We start from the raw sequence: 16660 nt of genomic DNA on the forward strand, positions 1-16660 counted from the left end.
TGCGAATCTCGACGTTATCGGTTGGTAGCCGGCAGACAAGAGTGTTACGGCATCAATGAATAAAACAGATTTGTTTTCATCCGTGACGAAAGACGAAACAAGCAAGGGAAATATTTATACGTCACGGGTGCAATACGAGAAGGAAGGCTGTTCAGTGACGGAGAACCCTATACGAGTAAAATCACGATTCGGGATACGATGGATCCCTGCACCGGCGCGTTCTTAACCGACGGGAGGAGGGTAGATCATCTGGTATGTTTCCTACTAATCGAACGGAGATTATCGAGTCCGATAAGTACAATCGGATATTTGTTTTTGGAGTGGAAACGTGTGCGAACGTACGCGTTGTTACCGGAACAATTTCTTCAGAGACCGTTCGCGGGAAAAGAACTCGTCTCGTAAGTTCGCGGGCGGAGGGGAAAAAAAGACTACGAAGAAACGGTATCAACCGATATTCGGGCGCGACGACCGTAGATAACACAGCGCGACACTTGTCGCGCAACACGACGCACGGCGCCGGCGACGACGCGGAGTGGTCGCAGACGGTCGTCGTCGGCGACGTCCTTGGACAACAGGTCCGCTCGCTGGAGCCCGCGCGGTTGGCGGCACTGCGCGCCAAATCACCGTTCGCTGGGGCCACCGGAGGCACGCCTGTGCGCGCAGATACCCCGTGCGTCCCGTTTGTTTTCCCCGAAACTGTTGTGCCGCGCCGTTGTTTACGTTTCAGTTGTTACTCGTTTGCCCGCCTCCGTCGTGGTGCACGTCCTGTGTTCCGCGCTCGTCGTCCCCGCCGGTGTAACGTACGCACTATATTTACGTAACAAAGAATACGCGATCGAACGTAAACAACGACGGCGGTGATATTTTTTTCGTCGTCGTGCGAACCGTTTGTTGCGGCCGCTAAGACGGACACCGCGGGATTGCCGTCCGTGCCGCTGCTGCCGTGTTGGACGACGTCTGCTTCTGGACTTTCTTGTTCGTGTCCAAGGGAAAACTGGTGAGTTCCCGGATCTGTTACTGCGCGTCCGTGGTGGTCGCCAATCCAAAAGGTCATTTTTTCCTCCTCTTTGCCCAGCCAACAGGGCCGACACAGCCTCCGCCTCGGTGGACATGCGTCCGTCAGAAGTAGGCCATTGCATTTGGCGGGATTACCGATTTCTCTTCGCGGCGGCCTGCGCCACTTCCTCCGCGCGCGCGCTCGCCCCGTCCTGGGTCGTGCACTCCTCTCGGCCTCGCGATCTCTACACGTCCGTGTCCGTCTTGACACGTTACTACTTATCTTAACTCAACAACCCTAGTAAACAGTGTTTGGTGCGCACACCGGTTTCGTTCTTTTCAACCTCTCCGAACGTTTGCCATCGGTTCATCCCGATACAACTGCCTTTTTAAAATTCTCGAAGGTCGTTTCAACTTCAGATGTTTTTGTCTTATAAAACTGCGCGTACCAATGTGGTTAATTGTCAGCTTAATTATTTTAATTTCCGTATGCTTAATAAACTTTATTTTCTGAACCATGAAATTAAGAACCTTGCACCTGTTGAAAACCAGTGGCTATGAAACAAAAAAAACCCTTGTTTAATTGTTGTACAATCAAACATATTTTGTCATATTTTAAATAATTGTTGAAAATATTTTTTTTTCAATAGACGTGTGCAGATAAATATAAAATCTTTAGTTTTCCAACAATGGTAAACATAGGTTCTCATTTAAAGTATATATATTTTTATAATACAATTACCTTATTAAGTATAATCCATGGCATGATTTGATAATTGAATCAAAATATTTAACTAGTTTAAGTACTTCTGTAAGTTTACAAGATATTTTTTTTGATATTTAATTTAACAATCAATAATGTTTTCTATATACATTTACTGATATTATGTTAATTTAATATTATATATTTCTAGATTGAGATAATTATTTATGTAACATAGTTATTATATGTATACAATATATAAATATGATTAGTTGTTTATATGTGATGATGTCGTACGAAAACTGCTCCTACCGATTCATTGTAGACTAAAATCCCTACTATTGTGTTATCGAACAGATAGTACAATATAACTAAATTATATATTTGTGAATGTTATGATACATTATGTTTGTATGTATATCAGTGAATAAGTATTGAGTACATACCAACATTAAGAATACAGTGCTAGGATGTATATAAAATCATAAAAATAGTTCTTATTAAGCAATAAGAATTTTCAAATAAATTTTCAAAAATGAGTGAAATTATAGTGGTTTTGATAATTATGGATTAATTTATAAATATACATTGGAATTAAGCCTAGAATATTTTTTTATCGCAGCACTATTAATGGCATGGTTAAATTTACATGTACTGTACTATAAATTGTCGAATTTATTTTAAATTGTATTTTCATAAAATGTCTATAAAATTTTATTTTATATTTAATGAAAAGACAAAAGTGAAAAATTAAAATTATTTTTCACTTTGGTCTTGTAAATTTTTTTTTAATAGTATTGCATTGAATAGTTAGACATTAACTATTCAATGCAATATTATTAAACAGTTTTTATATTTCTATGGCTTTAAAGGTATGTTTATAGCTTATGACAGAACACCATTTTAAAATACTTTTCTATTATTTAATAAACATTTGGAAAACAGACGCAAAAATATGATTAACTTTTTATTTTTATTATAAGTAGGTATTCTTCATTTTTAATCAAACTTGTTGCATATTTCTTAAAAATAAGTAACTACTTTAATAGTTTTATAATTGTGTGCATAAGATAGACAATAACAGTTAAAATAGGTGTGGCAAACTCGAAAAAATATTACTTATAGTTTAAGTTTTACATTTACTATGAAGTAATATCTGAAGTAATATTGAAAACATTTTTGCTTATTAAATTTAAAAATGTATTTTTAATTTTTACTATTATTATAAATTATGGTTTGTTTATGTTGTCTTTGATTAAAAAATGTGTGGTTACTTTTTATTGAGTATTTATTGGTGTTTGTTATTGGTGAATACGTTTATTTCAATAGTGTATGCATTCCAAAATAATACTTCATATATTATGTTTCATGATAAGAGATTACTGATTTATAATATTTTATATTACCATTCTTCAAAGTTATTGCATTCGTCGTTAACATTAAGATGAAAAATAAAATGTTTTTACTTTCAATAATTGAAAGCAAAAATATTATCATTAATATTTAAAAAAAAAAAATTAATTTTTAGTTTGTTTAAAACGTAAATAGATAATTAGAATAAATTTAAACCGAAATTGCATGTTTCGTCATTGAAATATAATTAAAATGTTTAAAGTAAAAAATGTTAATAGATAAAATTAAAATAGTTTTGCATGTTTCATCATTTGAATATCGATAATTTAATATTCAATTTAATATGAATACGTAATTGATTTTGAGACTTAAATTCTTTCAAATCATTAAAATGTCATAATGTGCTTGATTGATTCTACTTTATTTTAGCAAATAATTACGTAAAACTTTTTTTAATAATGATTTAATTAATCTTATTTTTGTTAATTTTCCAGAAAATTGAATATTTACAAAATAATATAAATAAGAAACTTAAAGTTATTTAGAAACGTATTATTTTGTAAAAAATCCATATTATCCAAAATCCATCTTAACTAATTAAATTTAATCATAACATAAAATGTCATTGGCTGGTGGTTTTATCATGTGTTCGCATCATTGTATTTGTCCCCATGCTTATTGCGAAAAAATAATTATAGAATGGTTTTTCATAAAGTTATAAAATATACTAGTTTTTTGAACAATATTCGCTGCTGATTACAATTACTTGCTAATCATAATTCCATTATTATATTTCTTGCTTGTTCTAAAAATGCTCTACATTTGAGAACAGAAAAATAATCAGTAAATATTAATTATTCAATTCGTTAATGCTTTGTCGGTGTATAGTAAGCATATACTATTTAATTACTATACATTATTTATGGGACCTTGATAAGTAGAAGAAAAAATGACCATCTTGAAATGTTGTCACACGCCTATTTCCGAGCCTATTTCGTTTGGTGTCATTAAATTCTTGATAATTCAAATTATTCCGGCTATTTTTATACTTATTATCCCTTCTCTTTAATTTTCGACGTTTAAAATATTGAATTGAATTTATTAAGTCATAAGTTATCATTTTTAAATAACTGAAAGTTTTAGCCACTACTTTTGTTTATTTGATTATCACGAAGAATTTTATAATTATATCGATTTTTGAATCCTTACAGTATAAATATAACCTTAAACCTTGTTAAAACCTAATCAATTTTATTTAATACCTACTCAAGAATTTAAATATTAAGCAAATACTTGTTACCTTTTTATTTATATCGATTTATAATTTGCTTATAAGATAGAACTTATAAGTTTAATTTTAACTTAAATTTGCGATCGAATTAATTAAATAAATCTATATATATATATATATATATATATATATATATATATATATTAGATACCACTCACTCACTGATCAGCTAATAGCCGAAACTACCCTACGGATTCATTTGAAGTTTTGAAGGAATATAACTTTGAAAATTGCATTTTTAAAGATTCACAACAGCTTTGACCCTCAAATTGGATGTATACATTTTTCACTTTTTGTCTTTTGTTTACCTTGGAAACATTTTATAGTAAATATTATTATTAATTATCTCGTAAATTATAATGTATGATGATTGTTTACTTTTCTAACTAAATTATTTTTTACATAGAAATAGTAATTATTTTTATCTAAAATATTGAAATATCTCCCGGCGAGGCTGGGCATTTCAGCTAATATATATATTATACAAAATGTTAAAATTGGATTTACTAACTAAAGTGTAATTTTTCTTTTGTGTTGTGTTATTTTTAACTTTTTAAATATTTAACGATGTTCTTTTACAACTTTTTTGCGACCTTATCGTTACAAGTTGAAAAAATAATGCTTAAATTTAAAATTCTTGTAGAATATATTTGTCACAAAAAACGCAGAATCTTAAATAGAAAAAATGTATGGTAAGAATCCTGGTAAAAATAAAGTTTTGAACTGATTTGATAAATATTTAAAATGTATTTTGTTCAGTCAATAATTTAAGTATAAAATACAATACATTTTATATATATAATACATTTTTAATTGTATTATGATTGTTGTTGTTTTGAAATTGTGAAAAATATAACCCGACCTAATACGACACTTTATTTATGTATTTATGGTATTTTAAATAAAATATTAATACTTATTTAAAGTTAAAACAAAATAATCTTTTTATATTCACAATTTAAATTGGGGTTCTTATTTATACTATGAGAAATAGTCCCTGCAGTGTAAACCATTCTTATTTTTTTTTTATTAACCGTTTGTATTTATACCTACTTCCTATATATTTTGCTATACCTCGTACGATCTGATCGTACAAGACCATGACATCACGCATCTGTGGAATCGTTGACCTCACTGATCCCGAACACAGACTAGCTACAATTGGCCATCCATTTTAGCATGTGTTTAAAACTAGTTATTTATTTTTTACTCTACACACATAACATCTTTATCTTTTCACAGCTTTCATGCTATAAAATGTCAAGACACTATATTACAGATTTCACTTGCCTCCTTTCCATTTAATGCCCACAGGCTGAATAACAGTTTACTAGTTATAAATATTTCTATTGAGTATTTATTTAAATACCCGTTTATTTGTTTTTTCGCCTAATTTTATAAAATGTATAATATTATCGTGAAAATATTTTTTATTATCTTGGTGGGTACACAAATCACAGATTTTACCATGAAGGTACTTATACACTTAATGAATTAATGATTACGGACCTTAAGTTATTGAATTTTTAATAAATTAAATATATTTTCTACAATAATTTTTAAGCTGTACTCATTTAAACACTACTAACCATTCTGAATTTAATACGCTTAGAAATATAGTTTTCTTTCTAAATTTATCTATTGCATTTTGATCTAGATTAATTACTTATGGAATAATTGATAGCATTTAAGTGTTTAATTTTATATTATACCTATGGTATTATGAAAAAAGAGCAATTAATACCTACCTACTCTATACACCTATAGATATTTTGGAAAGTTATTTTAAATACTAATCATTAAGTATAATATATAGATAGTTCCATTTTTCTTCCATTATTTATATGGGTTTTATATTATTAAATTAATAACAACAAAAGTAATTTAAGCAGGTATATAATATTAATCTTTGTGGATTTTAATTTTAAAATAATTTTTATTATCGCACTAATTCTAGTAACTATCATGTTATTTATAGCTTATTCGTTTTAATTGAGATGATTGTTAATATTTATTCTGTTATATATAAGCTATTATTAAAGACATATTTTATATTTAAAGTTTCACTAATCACATGCAATATTTGACATAAATAATGTATACTTATAGAGAATACAAACAATTTGACGAAACAAAATTTGTATTCACTTAAGTTTTCTCACTTTTATTTCGATTGATCATGACCTAAAATTTGTCACCAATTTGCCACACCCCTTTAATATAACTGTGATTTGTCATGCTCTATTTAATACAAATGAATAATGATGCTGTTAAGTTCTTGTAAATTGTTGTCTTTTATATGCCTTAAACCACATTTCTTGTATCACCACTGACGACGCGAAGCTGAATGGTTATTTGGAACTATATTTTAATCCATCACTCTATTTATGAGTCACGAACCATTTACCTTGCCATTGTATCATTATCTCTTGTAAATTCGTAAATACTCAACTATCTATTATACATTTTTAATAATAGTAATACGTTTTATGGTCTCCCTAACATGGTTTGAAGTATAAAAATAAATTATTGTTACAATTAACTATGAATACATTTGATATTTATGTTGCATTATGGTGATATTAATAGTAGTTACAGTTAATATAAAATAATAAAATTCTTTCTTGTAGTAAATTACTTATTGTGGCTGATAAGGTTTCAAAATATTTGTGAGACAATAAAAAAAAACATTCTCTGTTTAAGAATTATATGGTTATAATTAATATTGAACATAGGTAATACAAAATATCTCCCGGTGAAGTATAAAAGAACTATCGATTTGATAATATTTAAAGGGTTCAAAAAGTACCCTCATGAAATTATTTAGTTTCGTTTAAACCTAGCGCTTTACACTCGGTATATTTATGAAATATTGAAGCGGTTATTGACTTTACACACGTGCGTGAGCGCCACTCCTTTCCTTTATGATGGTTCTCTTTCATTTGTCCTCCGTGTGTATCGAACAAACTATTAGAAAGAGGTAGGTAACACAATAGGTAGGCAGCGAAATTTTACGACAATAGGCATAAATCTGGAGATAATAAACTACTTTTGTGGAATTCTATTTGTAATGTTTTTATTTAAAAATATATTTTGGTCAATAATTTATTATAAATATTTTTAAGTATCATAATTTTGTTATTAATTAGGAACTTGTTGATACTTAATTTTTATACGCTGTTGGTTTTCCTATACTAGTTAAATTGTTTGTTTAATTATAACTTCTTAGTCTTTGAAACTGGATTTATTTATTTAAAATTGTTGATAGTTGTTTTATCGTAGGTATTAATGTAAATAGTACATAATTATAATTAATAATTATAATAGTATATAATTCAATTTTGAAATATTCTAAAATGTCAATACACATTTGTATAGCAATACTATATTACCATATGATATTAATGCTAAATCATTAATATCTTAATTTTCCCTTTCAAGGGATATTTCTTTTAATATAATAGAATATGCAATATTATAATATTTACTTGGCTTTGTTGAACACGTATCTATCTGCATACGAGAGTTAAGCACTCAACTGGTCAGTCTGTCATTTATTAATAGGTCAACGCTAGTTTAGTAACTGTTTATTTGTCGAAATTAAAATGACATTTTTATATTGACCGTGACTCAATATTCTATTGATGGTTAACATAGTTTCGTTTGAAATTATAACTATACCTAATGTAAAAATATATACGCTAGTATTCATACAACAACTCGGATTGCTATTATTTATTTAATTCAGTACTCGTACCTATTTACTCCATTTGAAAATACATACTGATCATCTTGAACTAAAAATGATTTACATTTTTCCTTTTAAATTTTGTTCGATTAAATTTGGTTGTGCACAGTAATTAAAAGTTATAACATGTAGGTTTGATTAAATATAGCTATTATGTACAGTTTACGAAAACACGAATAATAATATGAATTTGAAACATTTTACTTTCTCACTTCCATTAAAAACTTAAAATGACAATAGGTCATGAAACACTCCCCTATTTATATGTGTTGGCGTATAATAAATTCATTAAATTACTTTTATATTGTACTATATTTTAAACGCGAGTTGATAAATGTTAAATCTATTGTATTGTTATAATTGTTATATTCATACATACGTAATCCAATGTTTTATAACAAAACTTGAGTGCGTGAGTGTAGAGTTTATAAATGACTAGTAGATTTTTGTAGGTTGAAAATTAAAATTAATTTAGCTTATGGTACGTTTTCATTCATTTTGGATTTTTCTATGTATGCTCAATAACTTTTATTTTATGTTAATATTACGTAAAAATATTCAGACTTTATACAAAATTAACTGAAACATAACGTGCTAAGGATCAATTTGTAAAATGAGGGTGGTTACTCATTATTTTAAGCCTTCCTGGCTTCGTGACTTTCTTGCTCGATAGTACGTAATTTAATAATATCATATATTTTTTATGACTAATGCCCAAAATAAAGTAATCATTTTCAATCAGTATAATGTGTATAATCTAGTTTTTTCTAAATATTTAGAGTATATGTACTATCAAATTATTGTTTAGGTGTGGTATTTTTTTTTTTTTAGATTGTGTTGGAAGTAGTGGTATTTTAAAATGTGAATTTTGTATAATTCTTATAGCAATATTTTTAAAATTTTATCATTTTCACAATCTTGCTTTATACGTTTATTTATGTATTTTATACCATAAGATAATTTTGTAACAAAATTAAATGTATTTTCTTATTAAAAGGTACAATTTGGCTCTCTTCAATTTTAATTATTCATGTTTAACCAGTGGTAAGGAATATTCCCCCCCAATTCTTAAAACTGAGTTTATTTATTATTTTAATTAATTGGTAGGTATTTATAATTTAATACTTACATATTATAATAATTTGTGTTAAATATTTTTCATATTTAATTCATTTTTTTGTTTTTTTTATAATCTGAGAATTAAAACTTTGGTAGTTTTTTATTAAGAGCTCAGATTTTTCTTATAAACATAAATTAAATGTTATAACAATTAAGTAAAACAAATTTGTATTACTATTTAAATAGCTAAATAAATATAATTTATCAAATTCATTAATCATTTTTTAATTTGTTAATAGATATAATAAAATGACAGCCATGGAGAATGAATCTGCAGATGGGAATGTTTCACCAAAGAAGAAATTAATTCGTAAAGGCAAAACTGCACTTGCTCGTGTTCTTTTATTAGACGGCTCATATTTAGATATTCAAATTGATGTAAATATTTTTTTCTATTTTTTCTGAACTTTATCTTAATTTTTTAATTCTAACCTAAATTTAAATGAGTACTTATTTCATATTGTTAAAATATATATTTATAAACATGTATGTTTTGAAAATGCAGAGAAAAGCTAAAGGGCAGGAGTTATTGGATCAAGTATGTGACCAGTTAAATCTATTAGAACGTGATTATTTTGGATTATCCTTTGAAGACCGACGTGATTCTCATAATTGGCTTGAAATGGATAAGCGCATAGGAAAATTTTTAAAAAGTGAGTTTAATTTTATATTTTATTGTTCAAGTTATTCTTATTTTAATCATTGTCTTTAGCTGAGCCGTGGTTGTTTAACTTTGAAATGAAATTTTATCCTCCTGATCCCAACCAACTCCAAGAAGATATAACTCGTTATCAATTATGTTTACAAATCAGAAACGATATTCTTAATGGAAAGTATGTAACTTTTCAATTTTTTTTTTTTTGCATAATTAATAGTTAATTTGCTGTACTAGATTACCATGTTCATTTGTCACTCATGCACTTTTGGGATCTTACTTGGTTCAATCTGAATTAGGAGATTATGATATTGATGAACACAAAAATAACATTGATTATTTAAAAGAATTCAAGTTTGCTCCAAATCAAACACAAGAGCTTGAAGAAAAAGTTATGGAACTCCATAGAACACACAAGTAAGATTATATAAAAATATTTTATTGGAATAAAATTGTTATTATAGTAATATTTTATGAATTAGAGGTCAAACACCAGCAGAAGCAGAGTTAAATTATTTAAACAATGCCAAAAAATTGGCTATGTATGGTGTTGACTTGCATCCAGCTAAAGATTCTGAAGGAGTAGACATAATGTTGGGAGTATGTTCATCTGGTCTACTTGTCCATAGAGATAGATTACGCATCAATCGATTTGCATGGCCTAAAATATTGAAAATTTCATATAAACGTAATAACTTTTACATTAAAATTCGTCCAGGAGAATTTGAACAACAAGAAGCAACTGTTGGTTTTAAACTACCTAATCATAGACTTGCTAAAAAATTATGGAAAACATGCGTTGAACATCATACATTCTTTAGGTTTGTTTATAATATATCATATTTAATTACATATCTAATTACCTTAGTTTATTTGGTTCATGTTTATTATAAATTAGATTAATGACTCCTGAGCCAACACAAAAATTAGGATTGTTCCCCCGTTTGGGTTCCCGATTCCGTTACTCAGGTCGTACTCATTATGAATCTAAAAAAACACCAATCGAGAGACCTGCACCAAAATTCCAAAGAAGCTTAAGTGGTAGAACATTAACTTCTAGAAGCATGGATAGTAAGAATTTTTTCATATTATTCTGTATATTTAAATGAATTCAATTTTCGAAATTAAAGCTTTAGGAGGAACTAGACACTTGGGAGAAGATTTTGGTATGGAACCTGAGTCTAAAAGACATACAATGTCTCATCCCCCTGATCGTGTTGCTGACATAGACAATAATATCGGAAAAAGTGGAAAACCTAATAAAAGTGATAAGAAAAAGGTATTTAATTTAAACTATAATAAGTGTATTAATAATAAGAAGCTAGCTAAGATCATTTGAAAACTAAATCCCAGTTATAAGTTAATAATTATATTAGATTTCTATAATATATATTTTTATAACTTATTATTGGAAACTTAATAGCTTAAAGAAAAAGTGAGTTTAAGTTCTCATGACAGTTCTATAACAGAGGAAGGCAATTACGAGGCTGAACGGAGCAGCTCAGACACTCATAAGCCTAAGGTATATAGTTTGATGGTTTATTCAAAATTATATGCACTCATTTTTTTAACTGATTAGTTGACTTAAATATTTAAACATGTTCATTTTGCATTGTGTATATATTAAGGATATCTTAAATGATAATTTTATTGTTATGTTATGGTCAACTTTTCAATAATTTACTTTGCACATACAATTTAATTATATTTAATTATATTTCTTCAATTTTTTTATAAGTAATTTTGTTTTTCACTTGATAAAAAAAAATATTAATGGTCTTTATCTAAATATGAAGACATTAGTGTATATTGTATGATCTAGTGTCATCACTAAATTAAATAATTAATTATAAATAAACTATATAAAAGAGTAATTATATTTATATGCATTTATTATTATTATTATTTGATATATGTATATATAATTTAATAAATGAAAAAAAAAATTTCCATTATTAAATTAGTTTTATTTTTGGGAAATTTTTATTTTTATAAATACAAATATTATTCATAAATATATATTTAACTAAAAAATTATAAAATAAAATGTCTTTGTACTGTAAGTCATTTTATCGACAATTGAATTACATTTACAGAATACTATATTAATATTATTATGTCTTCTTATCAATTATAATTTCACATATTTTCAGAAACCAATTGGAGGAATAGCTGTATTACCAACAGGATCATTTAATTTCATGAGAAGAAAAAAAGATAATAATGTTACCAACATTTCAAAGTAAATATATTTGATGTTAGATGTTTGATACGTTATACCATATATATATTATTTTGTTTAAGTGGAATTGGTGGTGAAGAAGATGATGAAAAAGAAAATCATGAAACTTCACCTTCTATTAAAACTACAAGTTTTATGACAAAAGAACGTGAAGCCTTATCTGCAAATGACACCAATACAAGTGCAGATATTTCTGGCATAAATTCATTAGATACTTCAAAAGCAGATTCTACTAAGGAAAGTGGAAAGAATAAATTAAAGGTAAGCATTAATTTTCATTGTAATGGATTTATTTTAGACCGGGTGTTGTTTAAATTATTTTTGTTTTTATTTTTGGTAATTTTATTTTAAATATATATTATGATTTGACAGAAGCTTGAATTTTTTGTTTTATTTTATCTTATACTGTATTGACTCATTTATATTATTTTTTTATTTATTATTTTAGTTTTTTATGGTTTGGTTTGTTTTTTCGTAGAGTCCTGGCGGTATTTTTAGCAGTTTTAGTTTAAAATCTAAAAAATCTAAAGAGAAATTGAAGGCTGATAATAGCTTAGATACAAGTGCTGAACCTGAATCCCCTAAAGGACTAGACAAGTTTAAATTAAAAACTAAAAAAGATTTAAAAAAACCTAAAAAAGAATCCAAAACAAGTCTTAAGTCTGTTGATAGTACTTCTACCAATTTATCATCAAATGCCACTTTTGCTGACCGTTCATTGGCTGAAACTACTGTTAACGTATCTGCTATTTCTACGTCCCCTAGTTTTACTAAAACGTATGATTATACAGAGGATGAACATGGTGTTACTAAAAAACGCAAACCAGTTGGTGGGTTTACGTATGAAAGTAATATACAAAAGTCTAAAGAAAGTATTTCAGAAATTCCAACATCACCGAGCAAAAGAGCACAAGGACTAGCATTTAACTATGCACCAGGAGAAGGGAAAAAAGTTGCGGAAACTGCTGCTGAAAAAAGAAAGACATTTATGGAGAAAATTGCTACTGATATTAAAACACCAGGTATTAACTATGTGCAATCTGCTGCGAACAAAGAAGAATCTGTTAAAAAAGAACCTAAAATTAGTGCTGAGACAAAATTGGATCACAAAACAAGCGTTGAGAAAAAATTGGATCAAAAAACAAGTGTTGAATCAAAAGTAGAACCTTCTGATGAAATCAAGTTTACCAAGACTGTATTGGAGAAAAAAGTTACCTCAGCCAATGCTGAAACTATAGTTGAGACTGAGAAGAAAAAAATTGATCCAAAATCAGGTATTTTTAACAAAAAACCAAAAGAAAATGATAGTGGTAAAGGTGTATTAGGTAAAGCTATGGACAAATTAGGCTCTTTTGGAAAGGGATTCAAGGATAAAACTGAAGTAGATGTAAAAAAAGAGTCGTTAGACTTTATAGAAAATGAAAAAAAAATGTATGAAGATGATAAACCTACAGGTGTTAATACTGCACCTTTGATTGTTAAAACTACTACCAAACAAACAATGATCAAGGATAAAGAGGGTGTTACTCAAAATATTGAGGAAAAAGTTGAAGATTTAATGTCTGGTGAAGTTACTGTATCAACTCAGCACAATAAGGTAAAATTAGCTGGGAAATGGTGTATGTATTTTTTTTTTTTACTTTTGCATGGTTTTGTTTTATGCTTTTAACGCTTAGGCTGAAGGTCTGGATACTACTGCTCCTACTACTACTTCTGGTAGGCCTCCGTATGTAAAGGCAACTGCTGTGACTACCCGAACAGCCACTACTCATCAGGATTTAGAAAAAAATTCTAAAACAAGTCAGGTACAATGAATTTTAGATTATTTTATAACAAATTAATTTGTTTAAACTTGATTGTTTGGAAATGTATAAGTATTATATATTGTATTATTTTGACTAGGTTGAAGAAAAAACTGTAGCACATACAACAACAACCAGTGGAACTCGCCAAGAGCAAAGAACTGTTACACAAGAAGTAATTTCTACATCAACTATTCTAGCACCAGAATCAAAAGTCGAGGTATGTTTTTTCAATTTTTTTTGTTTTTTTTACTTCCATCTACATGTATGCGACTTGATTTATGTTTAAAAGAAATAAATACAATACTATATATAATGGCTATAAATTTAGATTATTATTATTTTCTTGAGATTTTTTTCTATTGTATAAATAATTAATAATATTGTACTTTGATAGACTTTATTTGTACATTGAAAGGAGAAACTTTTTTTTATCAATTTACTTCTGTTTAATATGTTTACTGCTTACCATTATTTTACACTTACTCTGACCAATTTTTAAAATTATTTTAAAAGAGTATTACATTTTTTTTCCATATATATTTTACTAAATCTTATAATAAACAATATAGAAACTACAATAGATAAATAATTAATTAAAACTTTATAGTAATCATTAAGTTTATAACGCCAATCAACATTTTCTCTTTACAAACGGGGACTCTTAAAGTGCCAATCAGCATTAAACATGTTGAATGTATATTTTATACACAAATGTTATAATTTATTAAACAGTAAATTTTAACAATAACTTTTATATTATTTTTTGCTCGTGGATTTTTTTTTTTTTTTTTAGCATGTTCTATATATATATATATATTTTTTTACATTATTTGCATGGAAATAAACAGCTAAATAGAGCTTCAAGTAGTTCAAGTCTTAGCTCGAATGATTCAGGTACACCAATTGACATCGAAGGTCCATTAGATGAGTCTAATAATATAGGATATTATAATAGCAATTTTCAGGTAACAAATTATTTGTTTTAAAATTACTTGTTTATATAACTAAATAACATAATTAAATTGTTAATATTAATTTTGGGCTTTTTTCCTTCAGGATGAGTTCAAGGCCGAACATGCAACGGCTGGATTGAACACAGCTGAAGAGCGACATAACATAAACATCACGGCTAACGATAAGTCATATACACTTACTGGAGAGATTATTTCTACACAGGCCATTTCTAGCAAAACTCGTACTGTTGAAACTGTAACTGTAAGTTAAATAGACAAGTGGATTGCATGTCATCAATTTTTTTTAACTTTTGTTAATTTTTCTTTTTTTATATCAAGTACAAAACTGAAAAAGATGGCGTAGTTGAAACAAGAGTTGAACAAAAAATAACCATACAGAGTGATGGTGATCCAATTGATCATGACAAAGCACTAGCTGATGCCATACAAGAAGCTACCGAAATGAATCCTGATATGACTGTAGAAAAAATTGAAATACAACAACAACAAACATAATCAACTTGTAAAGTTTTTATTTTAATTATTTTTATCAAAATTTTTTTCGATTTATATTTTTGCATTTTATCAAAATATTTGATATTCCATTTTTAATATTTCAAATTATTTAATATTAATTTGTTTTTTTTTTATTATTATTATTATTATTATTATTATTATTAATAAGTCTATTATGATTGCTCTAATTATGTGTTTTGTAATATTGACCAACTAAGTTTACATTTATATTATTATTATTATTATTATTAATATTATTATAAGTATTATTATTTCTGAAGATTCCATCCATATTTTATAAAGTATGTATATTGTAATAATTAGTTATTTCAAACCACCAATGTGCTGAGATATTATAACATTCCAATAATTATATATATATATGTTGTATATTATATTTTTTGTTAATTTAATATTATATTATTAACAAATGTTAGTGCTTTTGTTTATAACATTGTATAAGTGTTCATAATGTAATGTAAGAAGGGTGGTTCAAAGATATTACAAATTGTTATCTCTTGGCTAGGAAAATAATAAAAACTTTCGAAGTTGAATGTATAGAAATGTTTAAAGTATTTTCCAACATATCAGTTCCTTTTATTGGAAGTTATTTGTGTTCTAAGATTTGGTTATAACATTAATTAAGTACAATTCGTAAAATATAAGTTAAATTTAAAAATAAATAAATATATTTATATTTTTTTACTATATATTATACAATTTAATTTTTAATTTATGTTGAAATCGTCTAATGATTATAGTGAACAAATTTGTTGTATTAACAAATGTATCAAATCATTAATTAAGAAACTAATTTTTTCATTTATTTATTTAGTCTCAAGTCTAAATATGAATCAATATTAAATTTTTTTAGTAAATTTTAATAATTGTATCATTATTTTTATAATAGAATTAAGACATACATTTTTATTATTATAATTTTTTATTTATTTATTTTTTTTTTTTTGAACCGCCCTAAATAAAATTATTAGTAGTACAAGTTCATCAGTATTTTGAGCTTATTCTATTACACTAATTTTATTTGAATTGTTTGAATGTAATTTCAAAAGATATTAGGTAGAAAAATAATACATGGCCCTGTTATTCTGAAAATCTATTTTTTATTTTTTCTTTACTCAACCAGTATAATTGTTTTGTACTTTTTTTGTCTTTTAAATTTAGTCCCAAAAATTGTTGCGAATTGACAAGGCTCTCATTGTAATATACTTATAATATAGTTTATTTAAATCCCGATGTATTTATGATATCCATTTGCAAG

The 16660-nt window shown here is 27.2% G+C and overlaps 1 protein-coding gene across 4 annotated transcripts; it reads left to right on the forward strand.

Annotated features, from left to right (window-relative positions):
• Positions 1–660: 660 nt before the first annotated feature.
• Positions 661–15413, forward strand: LOC112693827 (protein 4.1 homolog). Of its 4 annotated transcripts, none has more exons than XM_025569065.1 (17): positions 662–997; positions 9450–9588; positions 9716–9863; positions 9923–10043; positions 10103–10282; positions 10348–10686; positions 10764–10936; positions 10996–11144; positions 11289–11387; positions 12019–12107; positions 12170–12368; positions 12586–13704; positions 13784–13912; positions 14010–14129; positions 14761–14877; positions 14969–15127; positions 15205–15412. In XM_025569065.1, the coding sequence occupies exons 2-17, from the start codon at positions 9460–9462 to the stop codon at positions 15379–15381; spliced, it is 3447 nt and encodes a 1148-aa protein (XP_025424850.1). In that variant the 5' UTR covers positions 662–997; positions 9450–9459; the 3' UTR covers positions 15382–15412. The 4 variants fall into 4 exon arrangements, with proteins under 4 accessions (XP_025424854.1, XP_025424850.1, XP_025424851.1 ...); XM_025569066.1 differs by having other exon boundaries at positions 11002–11144; XM_025569069.1 differs by lacking the exon at positions 14761–14877 and having other exon boundaries at positions 661–997; positions 15205–15413.
• The last annotated feature ends 1247 nt before the right edge of the window (positions 15414–16660 follow it).

Source organism: Sipha flava, unplaced genomic scaffold, assembly GCF_003268045.1.
Source record: "Sipha flava isolate LNK unplaced genomic scaffold, YSA_version1 118_pilon_pilon, whole genome shotgun sequence".
Classification (NCBI taxonomy): Eukaryota; Metazoa; Arthropoda; class Insecta; order Hemiptera; family Aphididae; genus Sipha; species Sipha flava.

Bases quoted from the DNA above. Each gene is read 5' to 3' on its own strand.
- LOC112693827 (XM_025569065.1), top strand. From the start codon at position 9,460: ATGACAGCCATGGAGAATGAATCTGCAGATGGGAATGTTTCACCAAAG. The intron at 10,687-10,763 runs GTTTGTTTATAA...ATTATAAATTAG, and splicing joins GAACATCATACATTCTTTAG to ATTAATGACTCCTGAGCCAA. The intron at 14,878-14,968 runs GTAACAAATTAT...TTTTTCCTTCAG, and splicing joins ATTATAATAGCAATTTTCAG to GATGAGTTCAAGGCCGAACA.